This window comes from Dromiciops gliroides, chromosome 1 (assembly GCF_019393635.1).
Source record: "Dromiciops gliroides isolate mDroGli1 chromosome 1, mDroGli1.pri, whole genome shotgun sequence".
Lineage (NCBI taxonomy): Eukaryota > Metazoa > Chordata > Mammalia > Microbiotheria > Microbiotheriidae > Dromiciops > Dromiciops gliroides.
Window position 1 is genome coordinate 5,920,519 of NC_057861.1, and position 20,504 is coordinate 5,941,022.

Consider the following 20,504-nt stretch of genomic DNA (forward strand, 5'->3'; position numbering starts at 1 on the left):
CTCTAAAATGATTGCCAACATCCCTTCTGACTTAGCACTATGGCTTTATCCCCAGCCTCATTTCCTCAATGGGAATCATCAGGACTTACCCAAACTGTGCCCAGTGTGGTTGTGAAGAAAAGGCTTGTATAAAACTTGGCAGCCCGTGTTTCTGGAGCACTTTCAGATAGGGCTTCTGAGGGTCTCCCTAGCACTAAGAGACTCTTGGGTCCATGAACTTAAAATGTTTGGGTAACTATTTAAATGTAGGGGTAGGGGCGGCTAGGTGGAGCAGTGGATAAAGCACTGGCCCTGGGTTCAGGAGTACCTGAGTTCAGGTCTGACCTCAGACACTTGACACTTACTAGCTGTGTAACCCTGGGTAAGTCACTTAACCCCCATTGCCCCACAAAAGCAAACAAACAAATAAATGTAGGGGTAGCTATGGGGCACTGAATGCCAGGCTTGGAGTCAGGAAGACTCATCTTCCTGAGTTCAAATCCGGCCTCAGACACTTCCTAGCTGGGTGACCCTGGGCAAGTCACTTCACCCTGTTTGCCTCCGTTTCTTCTTCTGTGGAATGAGCTGGAGAAGGAAATGGCAAAACCACTCCAGTCTTTCTGCCAATGGACTCATGAAGGGTTGGATAAGACTGAAACACCCAACTACAATAATGGGCACTCAGGCAAAAAAAATTCTCTCCATGTCAAAAAAATAAGCAGCTTTGCTTGGCTCTGCCCTGGGCCCATCCCTTCTATAGGTGGGTAGGAGTCCTCTGCTTTAGGCTGTTTGCTCTGACTCTCCACTATAGACAGGAATCCCGATGATTGTTTATTCAGCCAGCTGTCCTCAGTTTCCATAGTAATCACTGAATCCTGCCTTGATCCTCATCACAACCACCCTGTCATCCCATAATTGTTTTTTTGTTTTTGTTTTTTGCGGGGCAATGAAGGTTAAGTGACTTGCCCAGGGTCACACAGCTAGTAAGTGTCAAGTATCTGAGGCCGGATTTGAACTCAGGTACTCCTGAACCCAGGGCCAGCGCTTTAACCACTGCGCCATAATTGTTTTACAGAAGAGGAAACTGAGGCGGGAAAAGGGTAAGGAACTTCCACAGTGAGTAAGCCGAAGAGGCCAGTTCTGAATTCAGGTCTTCCTGACCCCAGGCCCACCTCCCAAGTGCTGCTTTTATCTCACAAGGGAGGCAGAGGTGGGAGGTTCTCCGACAAAGTGAAGCGACAGAAATAGTGGCAGCTAGACCACCAGAGAAAGTGCTGGACGGGCAGAACTGTCAGGGAGCTGTGCACAGGACACCTCCATGGCCCTCCAGGACCCCTGAGCTGAATTCAGAGCCCAGAGAGCCGCAGCAGCCTGAACAAGGATCACAACAATGCCCCGTGCCCCACACCAACCCCTGGTACTGAGGGAGAAGGCTGGACCTCCATCCCTGGAGGGGGGCACCAAAGCCCTGCCCAGAACCAGGATCTCTGCTCTCCTGGGCAGGGAAAGGGAGGAGAAATGGGAAAGGGGACAAGCACTTATTAAGCACCTATTATATGCCAAGCGCTTTCTAAATCTTTCCTCTTTTGGGGGGCTAAGGTCTTAGGTCCCATACTGACCAGGAACTAGGGAGATGCTCCTGCTCAATTGGGGCATCAGAAGTAGGAAACAGCCCTGTGTCTGGAATCATTCTTATTACACTATTATTCACAATAATTATCATTAGAGTCCATTCGATTGTGAGCCCCTTGAAGGAACTGTCTTTGGCCTCTGTCCCCAGAGCTCAGCACGGTGTTGGCACATAGTAGGTGCTTGATAATGCTTATTGAATGACATGTATGTGCATTTTGGCAACAAGACAAACTGGATTTGGGGGAGTGGGGAGTGGGGCAGGACGGCTCCACGGGATCCCCGTGAACCGTGTCTCTGTAGCAGGGCTTCAGATGGGCGATGGGGAGGAGAGGAAGGCATCCCTGGGGTCTGGCACAGCCAATGCAAATGCTGGGAGAGGGGAGACGGAGTGTCCTTCCGGGAAGTTGAAAAGTCAACTTCGGAGCAAAGGGGAAGGGGGCTTCCCGGGCCACTGGGGGGAAAGGGGGAAGGGCGAGAGCATTTGGAGTCCCCTCCCCCTGCGGCCCCAGCCTCTTCTGCAAAGCTCCATTCGCCTCTCCTTGAAGAATGCTCCCCATGCTCCCAGCTCTGTTTGCTGCAAGGCACAAACACGAACAGGAAAGTAGTGAGCTCCCCATGAGGAGAGGCAGGATGGGACACCCATCGGGTGGTGTTAAGAGGGGGAGTTAAGTGGCGTTCTCGTGTTGAGACAAAGTCTTTTCCAGTTCTGAGACTGGGGCTCGGACCCCAGACCTACACTAGTTTCCACCCCCACACCCCCAGCTCCGCAGGGGAGGGCTGCCGGGAGGAGGTGACCCCTTAAGCCCCGCCTCACCGGCGAAACGGTTGGCTGCTTTGAGACTGGAAGCTCATTGGTTCACAGAGCCGCCAATCCCCCCGCCAGAGGCTTGCCCCCTTCTATTGGCTGATACGCCGAAGAGGAGGGACGCCGCGGTCAGGAGCTGCAAAAATGGCTGACGCTGACGGGAGCTTCTGGAGGGTTCGTAAGTGAGACGGGGGCGGCCTGAGTTGCTGTAAGGAGTCTGGAGCGAGGCTGGGGCCTGGGGCAGGTCGAGGGGCAGCCGAGGGCCGGTGAGGAAGCTGATGACGGACAGGTCTGGGGACCAGAGAGCCGGACCTAGGGAGGAAGGCAGGGGGCGGGGCCTAAGGGCCAAGGGGCGGGACCGAGCGGAGAGCCTGGCCCTAAGGGAAGTAGCTAAACCTCAGGGGGCAGGGCCGACGGATCTTGTCTGAGCTTCCCATGAGGCCAAGGGGCTCCAACAGGACTTCCAGCGATGGGTGGGGCCTACCCGGATGGGCGTGGCCAATGCTGGAGACCTGGACTGAGGCTGGGGGCGGGCCAGGCCCAAGATGGTGGAGGCTGACGTGGTCCTTGAGGTGGGCGGGGCTGAAAACGACTTGAGGTTGGGGGCGGGGCCAAGGGGGGAAACTGACATTGAGGCGGACTCCGAGAACTGGGGAGAGCGCAGGGACTCCTGGTGGTGGTTGGGGTTTCCACAGCCCCCTAGTCCAAGCCCGCCTGGTTTAGGGGCAGTGCCCTGAGGAGCTTGGGGGAGAAGCTGAGGGGGAGCCATGGGCCTCTAAGACAATCAGCAAAAGATGAATACGCGGAAAAAAGTCGAGCGTCCTGGCGGGGCCCCGGCCCAGGGCTCGGGGTTCACGCGGTCGTACTCATTGTGTGGGGTGCGGAAGGTCGCGTGATCTTGCCCCTTACAGCACAGGCATACGCCCCAGTTGCTTTATCTGTTCCTCCATCAATGGGCATCTTCTTTGTTTTCAGTGACTTTCTTGGCCATAAGCCCCGGGTCAAAGGGTGTGCACGTTTTTAGTCACTTTATTTGCATAATTCCAAACTGCTTTTCAGAATCTCCAGGCTTCTTTATAAAAGTTTTCCAGGCACTTTTCTTTCAACCTTCCTCTACATGGGTGATTATCCCCATTTTGCAGATGAGGGAACTGAGGCTCAGAGATAAAATATGATAAACCTTTATTAAGCACCTACTATGTGCCAAGCACTGGGAGTACAAAGGCAAAAGCCAGTGCCTGCCCTCAAGGACCTCATGCTATAATGAGAGAAGACAATACAAAAGAAAGCTGAAGAGGAGGCGCCTGGAAACAAGGTTCTGGGAGCAGAACCACCAAGCCCAAAACTCAGAGAATATTCAAATTAGAAGGGAAAGGAAGTCGTCTTTCAGTCATGTCTGACCCTTTACTTGGAGGGGTTCGCCATGTCCTTCTCCAGCTCATTTTACAAATGAGGAAACTGAGGCAGGCAGGATGAAGTGACTTGCCCAGGGTCACACAGCTAGGAAACGTCTGAGGACAGATTTGAACTCAGAAAGATGAGTCTTCCTGACTCCAGGCCTAGTGCTAGGGCTGAATCTACTCTGCCACCAGGCTGCCCAGAAGATACTTTTAAAGATGGATAAATCAGGGGGCAGCTAGGTGGCACAGTGGATAAAGCACCGGCCCTGGATTCAGAAGGACCTGAGTTTAAATCTGGCTTCAAGACACTTGACACTTACTAGCTGTGTGACCCTGGGCAAGTCACTTAACCCTCATTACCTGCAAAAAAAAAAAAAGATGGATAAATCAGGTGGCACAGTAGAGTTAGACCTGAATTCATATTTGGCCTGGAGAAGTCACTTAACCTTTGTCTGCCTCAGTTTCCTCAAGCATAAATTGGGGATCCACAGTTGTGTGGATCAGATGAAATGTAAGTGCTTTGTGAATCTTAAATTGCTCTAATTCTCATTATTGACAAATCATTTTGGGTTCAGCAGACACTTGTTAAGGGCTGACTAGTGCCAGACACTGCTGGGGACTGGGAATTGGAAAACAAAAATAATCTGTCTGCGCAGAGGCAGGCCATGGGAGTTATCTCCATTTCACAGATGAGAACAACAAGGCCCAGGGGCTCTAAGTAACTTGCCAACACAACAATCTCGAGCCTGGCCTTTCACAGCGATTCAGCCCCAGGTCTTTCTCAGCTCTTTCCATGGCTAGGTATGGAGGGGGCCTGAACAGGAGGGGAGGCACCACATGGTCCCTACCCCCCCAGAGGCCCCCACCCCCCCCAGTTGGGTACAGACCTCCTTCTGAGCCCTCCCTTCCCTGTCCACTTCTGCAGCCTCCCCGGAGCTGCGAGGATTACTGGGCTGAATGGAAGCACTGCCGGACGGTGCGGAACCTCCTTCATCATTACTACACCTACGGGGAGACCCCATCCTGCGACCAATGGAAAAGGGATTATCGCAGCTGCCAACAGTGGGAGGAGAGTGGGAGTCCAGAAGCCAAGGTAGGGCTAGCAGGAAGTGAAATCCCCCACGTGCCTGCCATGCAAGGGAAGCCCCGGGGGTGACCTTCCCCATGCACCATGGAGAAGGACCAGCAATAGGCCATCCGAGACCACCAAGGGGGAGCAGAGGCCCTTGTGTCAGGGGACAGTGTAGGGAACCAAAGACCCTGACGGGCAGAGCCACTGCGGGCAGATGGGGCCCACCAGGGACTGTCGAGAAGAGGCTGGCAGGGGAGGGAGATGAGTTTCCAGCCAAGAGTGGGTGCCCAGTGGTTGGCAAGAACAGGGTGAGGGGGATCAGCTTGGGGGGGGGCGGTGAAGAAGAGCCCCCCAGCCGCTGCTGGGGATGGTCGGCATCAGCAGGGTCCCCTTCTGTGGGCTGGGGCTAGGGAAGGGGAACATACACTCTTCTAAGAGTTCAGCAAGTCACGGGATGGATGGTGTAATCCCACGTGGGAAGAGACCCCCTAGCAAGAGGCATGTCTCTTCTACACCCCCCAGAGTCAGAGGAAAGAGGGTGACCCTGCAGGCCTGGGTGCTGAAATAGAGCCATGTGCCCTGAATGCTCAGTTAACCCAATGGAGCGCGGGAGGGAGATGGGAAAACCACTGGAAGCCAAGGCCTCGACCTCACAGTCTGGAAGCAGGGTGGAGGGCAGACTTCCCAAAGGGGGCCCCCAGGGATCAGAGGGAGAGTGAGGCAGGGGCGCATTTGGGCACAACTCTGGGAGGGCTGGGAGAAGCAAAAGGGCCCCAAAGGGGACTCTGGGGCCTGCTTGCGTCTGTCGCTCCAGGGCTTGGGGCCTGGACAGGCCAGGCCAGGGCCAGAGCCTGCAGCCGAGGGGGGAGAACTGGAAGGACAGATGCCATGGGGGCAGGCGGGGGATGAAGGTGTTGCAGGGGCAGCTGGGCCCCCCTCCCTGGGCCACTGGAGGGTTTACAGCCTTCTCTGAACAAGAGAGCGAGGAGGTGGCACCAGCAGTAATAGTGTGCCCACTTGACAGCCTTCAGCTTAGTGTTGAAGCCCAGCTGTGTACCAGCTGCTGAGTACAGACACAGGAAGCCTTGCCCTCAGGGGCACACCTTCCACTGGGCACAGGACATGCATAGCAGGACTCAGCAGACCCGTGGGCACGCAGCTGGCAGTGTGGGAGATGCTCCTCCTCATCTCAGTGCCTCTGCACCTACCCACAAGGCCCAGGTCCACAAGGGGCCCTAGGAGGGGGCTCCCTGCTGTAGGGATCAGGGCACCAGGGTTAGGAGGCCTTGGCACTCCCTTCCCACCAGCATATTCTAGGGGATGAGGGGCCCTGGGCCTTTAGCTGAGGGATATAACGGCCTCTTGTTTGTACAGCAATTCCTTTGCAAGAGTGAGCGAGCCCGCATCCTGGCCAAGCAGAAGCACACCCCAGTGTGGACCATGAGGCAGAGCCCCCCTAGGGACTGGCACCTGCCCCTGTCCAGGGAGGAGGAATCCAAGTGAGGGGCCATGGGATGGAGGAGGCGGGCTGACATCGTTTGGAACCAACACCATGGGCCGGGCCCATGCCAGCCCACAGCTTCTCCAGCTCCCCTTTCTGTCTGCTCCCCCTGTGCCCAGGTGGCCAGACTCAAGTGTGGCATTGTGTGTGTGGTCAGAAGAGAGCAAAATGTACTGTTCCCCCCCTCCTCAGGCCTAGGGAAAGGGGCATCCAGAATACCCAGGATCTTGTGCTCTGGGGACATCTGCATGCTCCCCATCTCTCGTGTTTGGGACCTCGAGGGGCCATGTGAAGGTGCCCAGCCTGTCTCCAGCCTGGCGTCATGCTGGCTCAGGCTGGGGGCCACTACCCAGCCCCGTCTGCCTCCCTCGGGTGCTCAGCACCTGCCTTTGCTCTTTGGGATGCTTTTGGCTGCCCAGATGTCGGCCACATAGCCAAGCCCCGCTCCCCTGGCCCTCACCACATGGGCGGGGGCACCAGCAGATGAACCTGGCCCCCATGAAATCCCCAGCATCATCAGTACAGGCAAGACTAGACCACCACGCTTGGCTGACACCTCCACCCGCCAAGAGCTGGGCACTTCATGCTCCAGAGGACCTCACCGGGCTTTTCACAACAGATTCTGAACAGAATTTGAAAACAAACCCATCCGTGCCCCTTGTCCCATTCCTGACTGACTGATTCCTGGGTTGGGCCTTTGCTTACTTCTGAAGATGTGCTTGTATGATGGAAAATAAATGGCCAGGCCTGCCCCAGTGGGCAGCTTGTTTTAAGAAATCAAACCCCTCGGGGGGCTGGCTTTCCTGCTTCCTTGTCTCAGCACACGGTGAACCTTGAACACACTTGCACTCTCATCACCCATTTTAAGTCCAAAACAAAGTGGGGGGAGGGAGGGGGGGCGCGTGCATGGCTCCCATCCATAATCCCCCTCGAGGAGGTGCTTCATGGGCTCCTTTGGAAGCATCTGGGATGAAGCTCACGGCCAGGCCTAGAACAGGAAAGGCCTCAGGTGCCAGACTAGCCTCAGCACGGGGTCACAGGGGGTCTTCCTCAGCCGCATCCTGCCGTGGACACCCCCAAACGCTGACCTGAGTCCCCCACACCATTAACAGCAGGCTCGGACCATCCACCACAAAAACAGGAGCGTTGGGCCAAAGGGAGGGCCTTCAGAAGGCCAGTCTTCTGATGGGGGCCTGAGGCCTTGAGTGCCCACTCAAGGGGGTAGCCCACAGGACGGGAAGAATGCTTGACGAAGCGCTTTCTCCACCATCAACGGGCAGGCAGTGTGACCTGCATTTGCACAGGCCCCTTCAGATTTGCCCCATCCATCCATCCATGCATCCATATGCATCCATGCTCACGGTCCCCCCAGGACAGACATGCTCCAGCTGGGCAGGCCTGGGCTGACCCCGGATCCACATTCCCTCCATGGGTGACCCTGGACAGGCCAGCAGAGGCAGCTCCAAGGGTGAGGTTTTTTCTTTTTCTTTTTCATTTTTTTTTAGTGAGGCAATTGGGGTTAAGTGACTCGCCCAGGGTCACACAGCTAGTAAGTGTTAAGTGTCTAAGGCCGGATTTGAACTCAGGTCCTCCTGACTCCAGGGCCGGTGCTCTATCCACTGCGCCACCTAGCTGCCCCTATGGGTGAGGTTTTAACAGCAATTTTCCCTTTTTTTTTTTGCCGGGCAGTGAGGGTTAAGTGACTTGCCCAGGGTCACACAGCTAGTAAATGTCAAGTGTCGGAGGCTGGATTTGAACTCAGGTCCTCCTGAATCCAAGGCCAGTGCTTTATCCACTGTGCCACCTAGCTGCCCCCATTTATTTTTTCCATAATAGAATAAAAATTCATTCAAATGCCCAAGCATAATATTTAGGAATCACTGTTGTTTTATTAAAGGCCACTTACATTCATATGAAATCCAAGGAAATACAACCTCCAGGCCTCAGTGCCACTCAGCAGGAGGCCCCAGTGCCCCACCCCCTCTGGATGCACCTCCTTAAGTCTAGGCCGACTCCTCCGTTAGGCCAGGAGCTCCCTGAAGGCCGGGTCAGCACAAAGGGAGGACCTTGAGGACCAGAGGCTGCAGAACAGTTCAGAAGGACAAAAGATGGCTCCTAGGTAGGTGGGGCCAGGGCTCTCCCAGAGAAATCCACAGGACAAGGTGGGCGACATCTGCCATGGTCAGCTTCGAGCCCCCAGCAGCGGGTGCGAGGCCCCTGGCCTACCTCTTATGGTCCACCTGTATGTACACTTTGGTGATGTCATTGTACTTGCCCTCGGGAGGCTGGTAGCCCGGGGTGGCCGGGGTGTAGCTCGGGCCCTCCTTTTCAAAGGGAAACAAGTTCTCATCTCGCCGGGTGGCTGCTTGGTAGAGCAGCTCCGACTCCAGGCGCAGCTCCCGAAGGGCTTCCTGCTGGGCCTCCAGCAGGGACGTGATCTTCTCACGCTCAGCTTCGTGTTCCTGCTGCTTGTAGAAGGCCCACTTCTTCATGAGAAAGACCCTCCTCTCACTGTCCTCCAAGGGCATCTGCAGCTCTGGCCGCTGCCTGGGGGCACAGAAGGGCCATGGGGGAGGGGCCTGGGCACTGTGTGGCTGTGGGTGCGTGGGTGCCTACACCCCCCCACACACACACACACACACACATACACACACACTCTCTCTCTCTCTCTCTCTCTCTGTCTCATGCTGCCTTTTCTCATGACCTGGAATGAACACCCTCCCACACTGGGAGGCCTAGTTAAAAGTCTCTTCCTTCCAAGCTTGTCAGAGCAGCAGGGCCCCGTGAAGTGTCCCTTGTCCTCCAAGATGAAAGGGACCCCTTCCTCCCAGAACCTCATCTGAGGTTCCCACAGCTTTTCCCACCATGGGTCAATTCCATGAGTTTTCTGTTTTGATTCGATCTCCACCCCATCTGCCTTCTCCGTCTCACCCTTCCAGCCCCCCCCCCATCTCCTCAGCACAGGAGCCTTGGGCTCCCCAGGGGTCTGGGAGCTGGGTGACCCAGGCCCGGCACAAACTCCCCCCACTCCAGCTCTCCTTTGTGGGCTGCGTCCCCCCAAGAGTAGAGGCTTCTTGAGGATGGGAGCGGTCCTGTTTGTCCCATCTTGTCCCCGGCATGGTGCCTGGCACAAAGTGAGCCCGTCTCCTCTGTGCTCAGCACAATGCCCAGCACCCAGTGGGCACCCGCCCCCACCTCCTGACTCCAAGTTTCCAACCCGAGGTCAAGAGAGCCAAGATGACCCCGGGAAGTGCGCCGGCACCCCCTGAGCAGGTGCTCCTGGGGTCAGTCCTACCTGTGCTCCTCCAGGTACTTGACAGGAGTGATGAAGTCTTCGATGGGGATCAGCTCCTGCGTGGCCTTCTCCAGCTTCTTAATCCTCTTCTTCAGCCGTTCCTTGGCCGCCAGTTCCTTCCTGGGATCCACCTTCTTCTTCTTCCTGAGAGGCTCGCCTCTAGCAGGGGAAGGGAGCATGAGCCACGCCCGGCCATGCCCCACTGACCCACGCAGGCAGGCCACGTGGGGGCTGGGCCGGTCTTCCTTGGTGCACACAGAGGCACTTAACAAAGGGCTGAGCCCTCGGCTCACCGCCCACCACCTACAGCTCATCACAGCCACAAATTAGGGGAGACCCCAAAGTCTGGCACAGAGCCGGCTGTGGGGGGACCCCGGTGGATGAAAACAGATGTGACCAACAACAAAAATGGAGGGTGGGGAGGGGTCTCCAGATACGCAGCTCCTGCCTTTCTCCCAATGTCCTCTCGGCCAGCAGAAGACAGGCCTGCCAGCTCAAGTGACGGGTCCCTGAGTATTAAACCAGCATCTAAAAATCGCGAGGACCGGGAATGACTTGATGCCAGCAGAGCAGCTGAAGCGCTAGAGGCCACACAGACCCGCGCCAGGCCATGGTCCACTGAGGACAGGGAAGGAGCCAGCCTTGTGTTATCTAAGCACTGAGAAGGACCAGGCAGCAAAAGGCTCACAGCTTTGGGCGCCAGGCCTCTGCCAAATGCGGAGTTTTACTTGCAATTCTTGCCTTGAAAACGCAGCTGTGTGGGCAGCTCCGCTGGTGCAGGCCCTCTCCCCCACCCACAGAGCTGGCGTGTGTCACGGGCTGTCACGGCCCCCCAGAGTCGGTCAGCTCCAGTGGGGGACAGCAGCGGGCCCCTGGCACCTCGGGCCTGAGAACCCAGCCAGCGGCCCGGCCCCCCGCCCAGCCGGCTCTCCGCGTGTGCCACTAGGTCTTACCTCACCGGGAGGGCTGCCCGCAGGGACAGCAGGGACGCCTGCCAGACGTGCTTCTCGCGGGCCTGAGGGGCTGGCCAGCCCAGCCCAAGGCTGCAAAAGACAGAGACACTGTCAAGGACCCTCTCCCTGGAAGGTGACCCGGGTCACTGTGAGTGCTGCTAATGGGGAGGCAAACCCCAGGCTGGAGCTGACTTCGGGCTCGGACACTTCCTGGCTGGACGGCTGTGGTGGTCACTCGCTTCACTCTCTCGGGGATTACATGGGGCAGCAGAGGGCGCTGCACTGAATAGAGCCCTGGGCCTGGACTCAAAAAGAACGGAGTTCAAATCCAGCCTCAGAGGCTTCCTAGCTGTGTGAGCCTGGGCAAGTCACCTCACCCTGTGTGCCTCAGTTTCCTTATCTATAAAAGGAGCTAGAGAAGAAAATGGCAAAGCATCTGCTAAGAAGACCCCCAATGGGGTCGTGGAGAGTGGGACGCGCCTTAAAACGACCCAACAAGGGATCCCACAATAAGCAGGGTGTGTACGGGTGGGGGAGGTGTCTCTTGAGGTTCTGCCCCCCCCAGGGCACATGCACAGCTCCCAGTCCCCCAGCATCGGTGCCATGGCCATGTTCTCCCGTGCCAGGCCTGCCTCAGATGCCACCTCCTCCAGGAAGCCCTCCGGAGTCTGCCGCCTTCATCCACAGCCCCTCCCCCTCTAATCCTACAAACAGCATCAGAGTCGAAGGCGCCCGCCACCTCCTTGGACAGAAGGGGAAACTGAGGCCCAGGGAGGTTGGGCTCCAGGGCTGGGGTGACCCGCAGTTCGGAGTCTGAGGCTGGAGGTCAGCCCCGCCCCGCCCATCACGGACAGGGGCCCCTCCCCCCTGCAGCACCGCGGGGGGGGGGGGTGGGGGGGGCTGGGAGAGCAGACCAAGGTCACCCACCCGGGGAGGGGCGCCTGCCCGCGGCCCACGTGGCGCCTCCCGGCCCGAGCGGACTCACCAGGCGCGGGGCCCCTGCCGAGCGAGCGCGCGCGCCGCGACCCCCAGCGCGGCCATGGCCGAGACCCCGGCTCCGGCTCCTCCTGCCGCCGCTCAGCGCTCCGGCTGCTCTCACTCCGGTCCGCACCCCCGCCCCGCGCACGCGCCTCACGGCCTGGTGTCCCGCGCTGCTCGCTCCGCCGGCCCAACGCCCAAACTGCTCGCGTTCCGCCCTGCCCAGCGGCCCGCCCCCCACCGGGGCCTGACGGGGCGGGGCCTGACGGGGGCGGGGCCTGATGAGGGAGGGCCTGACGGGGCGGGGCCTGACGGGGGCGGGCATGGCGGGGCGGGGCGGGGCCTGATGGGGGAGGGCATGACGGGGCGGGGCCTGACGGGGGCGGGCATGGCGGGGCGGGGCCTGATGAGGGAGGGCCTGACGGGGCGGGGCCTGACGGGGGCGGGCATGGCGGGGCGGGGCGGGGCCTGACGGGGGCGGGCATGGCGGGGCGGGGCGGGGCCTGACGGGGGCGGGCATGGCGGGGCGGGGCGGGGCCTGACGGGCGGGCAAGACGGGGCGGGGCGGGGCCTGGCGGGGTCGGTCGGAGCTTCCTCCGCGCCCTGCTCCTTTGCCCTCCCCCATTGTTTGTCTGCGGGTGCCGGCCCAGCCCGGGAGGTGGAGGAAGCCCTGTGGTGCTAAGGGTCTCTCCAGGGGCGTGCAGGGAAAGCTCCCCCTCCAGATGAAGCTCTGCCTCCATCTCAAATGACCCCCACCCATGTACCTACCATAGGTGTGCTTTGTTAGCATCATTGAAACTTTGTGCAGGGAGATTTATTGAGGAGAACGAAGGAAGAGAATAAGCATTAATTAAGTGCCTACCGTGTACCAGGACGCTGTGCTAAGGCCGCTGCAAATACGATCTCATCTGATCTTAACAACCCTTCGAGTAGGAGCAACTGAGTCAGATAGTGAAGTGACTCCTCGTCCGGGGCCATACCCAGGAATCTTGATGAAGAGTCTTCTCACGCTGATTTATTCCCCCCTGGTTTAGATATTTGCACCATTGATAGAATGTTTTCTTTCTAAAATTTTGGGATGATTTGTGTGTAACATTAATATCCATTCATTGCTTTTTAAACATTTGAATTTATCTATAAATCTTTCTGGGTGGGGTGGGGGGGTTGTTACTTATGACTTGTTCAATTTCTTTGGGTTTTTTTTGGGGGGGGGGTTGCGGGGCAATGAAGGTTAAGTGACTTGCCCAGGGTCACACATAGCTAGTAAGTGTCAAGTGTCTGAGGCCAGATTTGAACTCAGACCCTCCTGAATCCAGGGCTGATGCTTTATCCACTGCTCAACCGAACTGTCCCCTGGCTTGTTCAATTTCATTTTATGAGATTGGGTTATCTATCAAGCTATGGTTTGGCTGACTCAGTAGGGTGATGGGCCAGAAGTCAGGAAAACTTGAGTTCAAATCCCGTTTCACACACCCTTACTGGCTGAGTTCCTCTGAGCAAGTCTCACTTTTCTGTGCCTCAGTTTCTTCATCTGTAAAATGGGAGTGATAATAGCACCTACCTCCCAGGGTCATTTTGAGGACAAAATGAGATAATAGTCGATAAGCTTTAAAGCGCTATACACATGCTGGCTATTGTTATGGTCATAACTTTCTGTCCTGCCAATTTGGGTATTTGCTATATTTGTAACTCATCATCCATTTCCTTTAATGTGTCAGTTTTGCTAATGTGGCCCCTTATCAGGAAAGGGAAGGATGACGGGTGTGTAGGAGAGACTGAAGCACTCAGGGATATGGAAACTGGGCAGTAAGAAAGACTATGGGGCTAGGGGGAGCATCAGAGATAGGAGAGGGACCAGGAGTGCAAATATGCCCTGGTTTCAGATTGCAAATGAACAGGCTGCTACTGAACTATCACTATGAGTAGCTGGAGCCTTGGCTGGCCCATTGACCTGCTTAAGGAGCTCTTGGCTTGGGCAGACTTTGGTTCTTCCCCTGCCTTTTGCAACTCCTGGGACCTGGTGGATTTAACCCCTTGCTTCTTCCTCCCGTTTCCTGGCTTCATTGCTGCCTGATGAGCAACAATCACTTACCCTCCATTTAAGTCACGTGGAGTTGTTGTCTGTGCTCTTTTGGTCCGCTTCTATTTCCAGGGAAGGATAAGCAGATTTTTAGCGCACTCTGAATGCCGTTTGCTATAAAGGAGTAACGCATACTATCCCTCACAAGGAATAATAAAAACAATATCTAGCACTTACGGAGGCCACTAGGTGGCGCAGTGTATAGAGCGGCAGGCCTGGAATCGGGAAGACGATTCAAACCCGAACTCAGACTTGACCTTGGGCCAAGTCATTTTACCCTGCTTGCCTCAGTTTCCTCCTCTGTAAAATGAGCTGGAGAAGGAAATGGCAGTATCTTTTCCAAGAAAACTCCAAATGGAGTCATGAAGCATCATTCGTGACTGAATAACAACAAAAGCATTCATACAGGCCTTTAAGGTTTATATTTTACAAATATTATCTCACTTTACCCTCACATCAGCCTGGGAGAGAGGTTTGCTATAATTATCCCCATTTTACAGGAATCTGAGACAGGCAAGGTGACGTGCCCACTACTAGTAAGTACTTGCAGAGGGATTCGAACTCAGGTCTTCCTGGTTCCAGGTCCAGGGCTCTATCCACTGTACCACCTAGCAACATTGTCAAATAGTCTTACTATGATTTTTTCCTCTCTGGTTTAGGTATTTGCATGTTGTCTAATATTAGGAAGGTGATAGAATGTTTTTTCCCATCAGGCGTGTGCCGGCAAATGATTAACAACTGCCACTCCACCTACTGTTGTTAGCCACTCCCCCTGTGCAGGTCACACTACTATTGCCATTCATCTTCAGCTCCCAGTGTGACTTTTTTTTTTTTGGCGAGGCAGTTGGGGTTAAGTGACTTTCCCAGGGTCACACAGCTAGTGTTAAGTGTCTGAAGCCAGATTTGAACTCAGGTACTCCTGACTCCAGGGCCAGTGCTCTATCCACTCTGCCACCTAGCTGCCCCCCAGTGTGACTTTTGATGGCACCTTTGGCTCTCCTCACTTCACACAATCTTGGACTATTCATTCACTTAAGATCTGGAGGAAAAAAAGCCATGGAAAAGCTGAGGTGGCGATGTGCTCACAGATGCCACATCCAGGTGGAAGAAAGGGCTGATAAATGGAGGGGATGCCCATCAATTTTTTTTGTGTGTGTGAGGCAATTGGGGTTAAGTGACTTGGCCAGGGTCACACAGCTAGTAAGTGTTAAGTGTCTGAGGCTGGATTTGAACTCAGGTCCTCCTGACTCCAGGGCCAGTGCTCTATCCACTGTACCACCTAGCTGCCCAATGCCCATCAATTGGGGATTGGCTGAACAAGCTGTGGTATAGGATTGTGATGGAGTACTATTGTGCTATAAGAAATGATGAGTAAAAAAAAAAAAAGATGAGTGACTAATATGGAAATGTTTCTATGACTATACCTGTATTAACTATATCAAATTGCTTGCCTTCTAGGGCAGGGAGGGGAGGGAGAGAATTTGGAACTCAAAATTTAAAAAATAAATATTAAAAATTGTTTTTACATGTGATTGGGGAAAATAAAATACTAAATTTAAAAAAAATAGGAGCAGCTGGGTGGCATAGTGGATAGAGCACCAGCCCTGGATTCAGGAAGACCTGAGTTCAAATCCGGCCTCAGACACTTTACACTTACTAGCTGTGTGACCCTAGGCAAGTCACTTAACCCCAATTGCCTCACCAAAAAACAACAAAGAAAGAAAGAAAGAAATGATGAGCAGGATGCTCTCAGAAAGACTTACATGAACTGATACACAGGGAAATGAGCAGAATCAGGAGAACATTGTATACAGTAACAGCAATATTGTATGATGATCTCCTGTGAATGACTTAGCTATTCTCAGCAATGCAATGATCCAAGACAGTTCTTTAGAACTCACATAAAAGGTGCTGTCCATCTCCAAAAAAAGAACTGGTAGAAACTGAATGCAGATCAAAGGTACTTTTTCTTTACTTTCTTCATTTTTCTTGTTTGTTTTTCTGTGTTTTCTTTCAGAGCATGACTTACATGGAAATGTGTTTTGCATGACTACAATGTATGACCTATGTCAGATTGCTTGCCTTCTCAATGAGGGGAGAGGGGAAGGAGGGAGAGAAATTGGAACTCAGAATTCTTAAAAAAAAAAAAAGAATGTTAAAATTGTTTCTAGGGACAGCTAGGTGGTGCAGTGGATAGAGCACCGGCCCTGGAGTCAGGAGTACCTGAGTTCAAATCTGGCCTCAGACACTTGACACTTACTAGCTGTGTGACCCTGGCCAAGTCACTTAACCCCCATTGCCCCACAAAAAAAAAAAAAAAAAGTAAGTGTTAAGTGTCTGAGGCCGGATTTGAACTCAGGTACTCCTGACTCCAGGGCTGGTGCTTTATCCACTGCACTACCTAGCTGCCTCCACACTTAACACTTACTAGCTGTGTGACCCTGGTCAAGTCACTTAACCCCAATTGTCTCACTAAAAAAAAACAAACAAAAATTGTTCCTACATGTAATGAGGAAAAAATAAAATGTTAAATTCAAAACAAAAGAAGACAAAGAAAAAAGGGCTAATGTCCCTCCCTCAGAACCAACTCAAAGTAGTCTTGCTTCACTGGAAACCACCAAGCCAAAAGACACAGGAAAGGTCACAGCTTTTGTATACCTACCTAGGTCTGGCTCAGCAGCCTATGAGTCATCAGTTTTTCTCGCTCCACAGCCAATCAGAAGACTCTTCATCATCATGACCAGAAATGTTCTCCTTCCAAGTTTCCACACGGTTACTTGGACTAAAACCAGACCTGAAGATCTGGGCGAACTTCAAGATTGACCTTCCTAAGCCAGCCAGCCCTCATTACCCTTCTGTTCTCAGCAAAGGAGCCGGCATGCATTTAAAACTCATTATCCCAACCCCTAATCCAAAAAAAGTCTTCTGAAGGCCCAGGAGGGGCCAGGCACAGCCCCTTCAGTACCCTCTCAGGAACCATAGACTAAAAAGACTGAGAAAAATTCATGTGGCACAAACCCTAGGCATTGCTGCCAAAGTCATTTTCCATAAATGTAGACTGGACCTCCTGACTCCCCTATTCAGTCAATGGCACTGGCTCCAGATTGTCTCCAGGATCATATAGAATCTCCTCTGTTTAGTTTTTAAAGGCCCATAGGACCGGACCCTGACTTATCTTTCTAGATCCAATGGGACAGGGAGCAGCTAGGTGGCACAGTGGATAAAGCACCGGCCCTGGATTCAGGAAGACCTGAGTTCAAATCCAGCCTCGGACACTTGATACTTACTAGCTGTGTGACTCTGGGCAAGTCACTTAACCCTCATTGCCCTGCCAAAAAAAAAAAAATTACAAAAAAATAAATAAATAAAATAAATCCAATGGGATGACCTATATAAAGTTAGGCGACTTCAACCCAAAAAAGAACGTTTCCCTCCCCCCAAATTTATTTTTTTATTGATGGAACCATAAATCTCTGCAAGTATATAATAAATTCAATATGTTATTTTCTTTTTTTTATTTTTTTGCGGGGCAATGAGGGTCAAATGACTTGCCCGGGGTCACACAGCTAGTAAGTGTCAAGCATCTGAGGCTGGATTTGAACTCAGGTCCTCCTGAATCCAAGGCCAGTGCTCTATCCACTGCACCACCTAGCTGCCCCCCAACATGTTACTTTCAATGTTGTGCTGTTTGTCTATATTTCCCTCCAATTTTCCTTCTGTTCATTTCTGTGCATTTTAACTCATTTTGTTTCAGTTAACAAAAATCTTTTTTTTCTCCTTCCCATCTGCCCCCAACATTGGGGAAAAAACAACAACAAGCACCGGCCCTGGATTCAGAAAAACCTGAGTTCAAATTCAGCCTCAGAGACTTGACACTTACTAGCTGTGAGACCCTGGGCAAGTCACTTAACCCTTATTACCCTGCAGAAAAACAAAACAAAACAAAAAAACAACAAAAAAAAAAACAAGTGAGTTATTGGGAATCATAACTGGTCACTGCATTCACCAGAGATCTTGAGTCTTTCCAAATTGTCTTACATGATTGTTGTTATCATGGAAAGTCTTTCCTGGTTCTGCTCACTTCATTCTGCAGCAGTTCATACAAATCTTCCCAGGCAGGGCAGCTAGGTGGTACAGTGGATAAAGCACCAGCCCTGGATTCCTGAGTTCAAATCTGATCTCAGACACTTGACACTTACTAGCTGTGTGACCCTGGGCAAGTCACTTAACCCTCATTGCCCTGCAAAAAAAAAAAAACAGTACATTAATAAATTAAAACAGTACTGTTTTTCCCCACAGTCCCTCTAACATTTGTCATTTCCCATTTTTGTCAACTTTGCCAAACTAGTGGGTGTGAAGTAGAACCCTGGAATTGCATCAGTTTTCATTTCAATAATTATTAGTGATTTGTAGCATATATAGTCACATGACTATATGTAGCTTGGATTTCTTCCTTCAAAGACTGTTCATACCCTTTGACCATTTATCAATTGGGGAATGACAAAGAAAGTATTTCAGAGACTACAAGTCACCTGGCATTTTTATAGGACCTTCCTTGGTACTTGCAACCCAAGGCAATAAAGACAAGAAAGAAGTAAAGGAAATCAATCTTTCTATCTCAGAAAGAAAGCTTCTGAGGTCCCTACAGAACTCCCAGAACCTGTGGATCTTTCCCCAAGAGGACTAAGGACCTAAGATCTACTGGAAGTCACTCCTTCACTCTTTTTTTTTTTAAGTGAGGCAATTGGGGTTAAGTGACTTGCCCAGGGTCACACAGCTAGTAAGTGTTAAGTGTCTGAGGCTGGATTTGAACTCAGGCACTCCTGACTCCAGGGCCGGTGCTCTATCCACTGCGCCACCTAGCTGCCCCAAAAATATTTCTAGCAGCTCTTTTTTTTTTTTTTGTAAGGCAATTGGGGTTAAGTGACTTGCCCAGGGTCACACAGCTAGTAAGTGTCAAGTGTCTGAGGCTGGATTTGAACTCAGGTGCTCCTGAATTCAGGGCCGGTACTTTATCCACTGCGCCACCTAGCCGCCCCCTCCCTTCACTTTTGATTTGAGAAATCAAACCAATTAGATTTGGGGTTTGTGTAGCAACCTTGATTCATTGGCACCAAGTGGGACCAGGGTGCTCACTCTGTCCCTCTCCCACTGTCCCCTTTGCTCTGGGCTCAGCTGGACATTGAATGCTGCAACTAATTGGTACTAGAACCAGGGAAAGAATGGGGGTACTAGCCCCCTCTCCCTTCCACTAAGAGGGCTCCCTCTACTTTGGACTCCAGCCCATGGACTGGGCTTAAATATGGACAATACCCCTGGATTTCTGCAACAACACCGGACATCCAGATTTTTCTAGAGCTTCATGAAACACATAGAGAATCTAACTGGAGATGCAGACACAGCCTCTCCAGATAGCACACCACCACAGAATGCCCAAGGCTTCTTCGGGGTCCCTACAGCCCTTGGGGAATTCCACCTGGAGGTCTGATCTTATCCCTCAGCAGGAAAAGTGAGCTCAATTCAAAAAGAAAAAAAAAACATGTGTTCAAGGAATTAAGCCCTTTGGGTTCATGACATCAAGTCTCTAGGTCAACAGGTGAACCTTATTGATGACCTGTAGAATCCCAATAAGACAAGCAGTTATCATGTGTTTAAAAGAAAGAGATGCCCTTCCATGGGGAATCATAATGTGCTTGAGGTGACCTGCTGTTTAGGTGACCAATATTCTTTTTTCCCCCATATAAATATTTTATTATTTTCCAATTACATGTAGAGATAGTTTTCAACATTTGTTTTTCTAAGATTTCTGGTTTCAAATTTTTCTCCCTCCTCCCCTCCCACCCTCCCCTTGCCTCCTCCCCAAGACAGCAAGTAATCTGAAATAGGTTATATATGCACAATCCCATTAAACAGATTTCTGCATTTGGGTGACCAATATTCTTGTAGATATATTAAGTTCTGCCTCCACACCTGTCAAGTTATCAGTTCTTCTGGCTCCACAACTGATTAGAAATGTCAGCACCAGCCCTGGAGTCAGGAGGACCTGAGTTCAAATCCGGCCTCAGACACTTAACACTTACTAGCTGTGTGACCCTAGGCAAGTCACTTAACCCCAATTGCCTCACTAAATTAAAAAAAGAAAGAAATGTCATCACAACACACAGTAGCTTCCCCTGAATCATCCTGGCCAGAAACTGGCTTCCCACAAGTCTTCACATGGTCCCTTGGAACAGAACCAGGCAGGGGATATCTGGGCATGCTTCAAGAACTGGCTCCCAGGAGTGTAGGCACCCATTTGCACTCCTAAATCCACTTCTCCTCCTAATTCCTCAGTTTCTATAGAGAGCACCACCACACTTCCATCACCTAGGTCGTCTATCCCCCAATCACCCTCCACTTCTGGCTTTCCCTACTCACCCATCCAACCTCTGGCCAAGTTGTGTCCATCCCACCTTCTCAATACTTCTTGTGTCTATTCTTTTCTCTCCATTCAGACCACAATGGCCTCAGTTCAGACCCTCATTGCCTCTGGCCTCCTAATTCATCCTCCTCACAATTACTAAACTGGTCAGACCACAACATGCCCCTGCTCTGGAACCCTCCTTGGCTCCCCACTGCCTTTAGCACATTCGTGTTTGTTGATTAGTTGGTTAATTTAGGATAAAATACAAACTCCGACTTAGCATTTGAAACCCTTCCCAGTCCAGCTCCAGACTGTCTTTCTGTACTGGTTATACTTTATTCCCCCTCACACACCTGACACTCCAGTCATACCTGCTTACTATGGAGACTTTCACAGTCAGGCTGAG

At 52.6% G+C, this 20,504-nt stretch overlaps 2 protein-coding genes across 3 annotated transcripts; one reads left to right on the plus strand and one right to left on the minus strand.

Annotated features, from left to right (window-relative positions):
- The first annotated feature begins 2,491 nt into the window (after positions 1–2,491).
- Positions 2,492–7,166, plus strand: C1H22orf39 (chromosome 1 C22orf39 homolog). Of its 2 annotated transcripts, none has more exons than XM_044003745.1 (3): positions 2,492–2,590; positions 4,742–4,909; positions 6,263–7,166. In XM_044003745.1, the coding sequence occupies exons 1-3, from the start codon at positions 2,561–2,563 to the stop codon at positions 6,389–6,391; spliced, it is 327 nt and encodes a 108-aa protein (XP_043859680.1). In that variant the 5' UTR covers positions 2,492–2,560; the 3' UTR covers positions 6,392–7,166. The 2 variants fall into 2 exon arrangements, with proteins under 2 accessions (XP_043859680.1, XP_043859767.1); XM_044003832.1 differs by lacking the exon at positions 2,492–2,590 and adding an exon at positions 2,789–2,988.
- A 1,092-nt stretch (positions 7,167–8,258) lies between these two features.
- MRPL40 (mitochondrial ribosomal protein L40) lies at positions 8,259–11,814 on the minus strand. Its single transcript, XM_043969909.1, has 4 exons — positions 11,623–11,814; positions 10,638–10,727; positions 9,685–9,843; positions 8,259–8,936 (listed from the first exon to the last, which is right to left on the minus strand). Exons 1-4 carry the CDS (start codon positions 11,676–11,678, stop codon positions 8,612–8,614), a joined length of 630 nt encoding a protein of 209 aa, XP_043825844.1. The 5' UTR covers positions 11,679–11,814; the 3' UTR covers positions 8,259–8,611.
- Positions 11,815–20,504: the final 8,690 nt, after the last annotated feature.

Excerpts from the sequence above, each read along its gene's own strand:
- C1H22orf39 (XM_044003745.1), top strand. The coding sequence starts at position 2,561 with ATGGCTGACGCTGACGGGAGCTTCTGGAGG. Across the intron at positions 2,591-4,741 it reads CTGACGGGAGCTTCTGGAGG|CCTCCCCGGAGCTGCGAGGA; the intron begins GTTCGTAAGTGA and ends CCACTTCTGCAG. Across the intron at positions 4,910-6,262 it reads GTGGGAGTCCAGAAGCCAAG|CAATTCCTTTGCAAGAGTGA; the intron begins GTAGGGCTAGCA and ends TTGTTTGTACAG.
- MRPL40 (XM_043969909.1), bottom strand. The coding sequence starts at position 11,678 with ATGGCCGCGCTGGGGGTCGCGGCGCGCGCGCTCGCTCGGCAGGGGCCC. Across the intron at positions 10,728-11,622 it reads CGGCAGGGGCCCCGCGCCTG|CCTTGGGCTGGGCTGGCCAG; the intron begins GTGAGTCCGCTC and ends TGTCTTTTGCAG. Across the intron at positions 9,844-10,637 it reads CGGGCAGCCCTCCCGGTGAG|AGGCGAGCCTCTCAGGAAGA; the intron begins GTAAGACCTAGT and ends TTCCCCTGCTAG.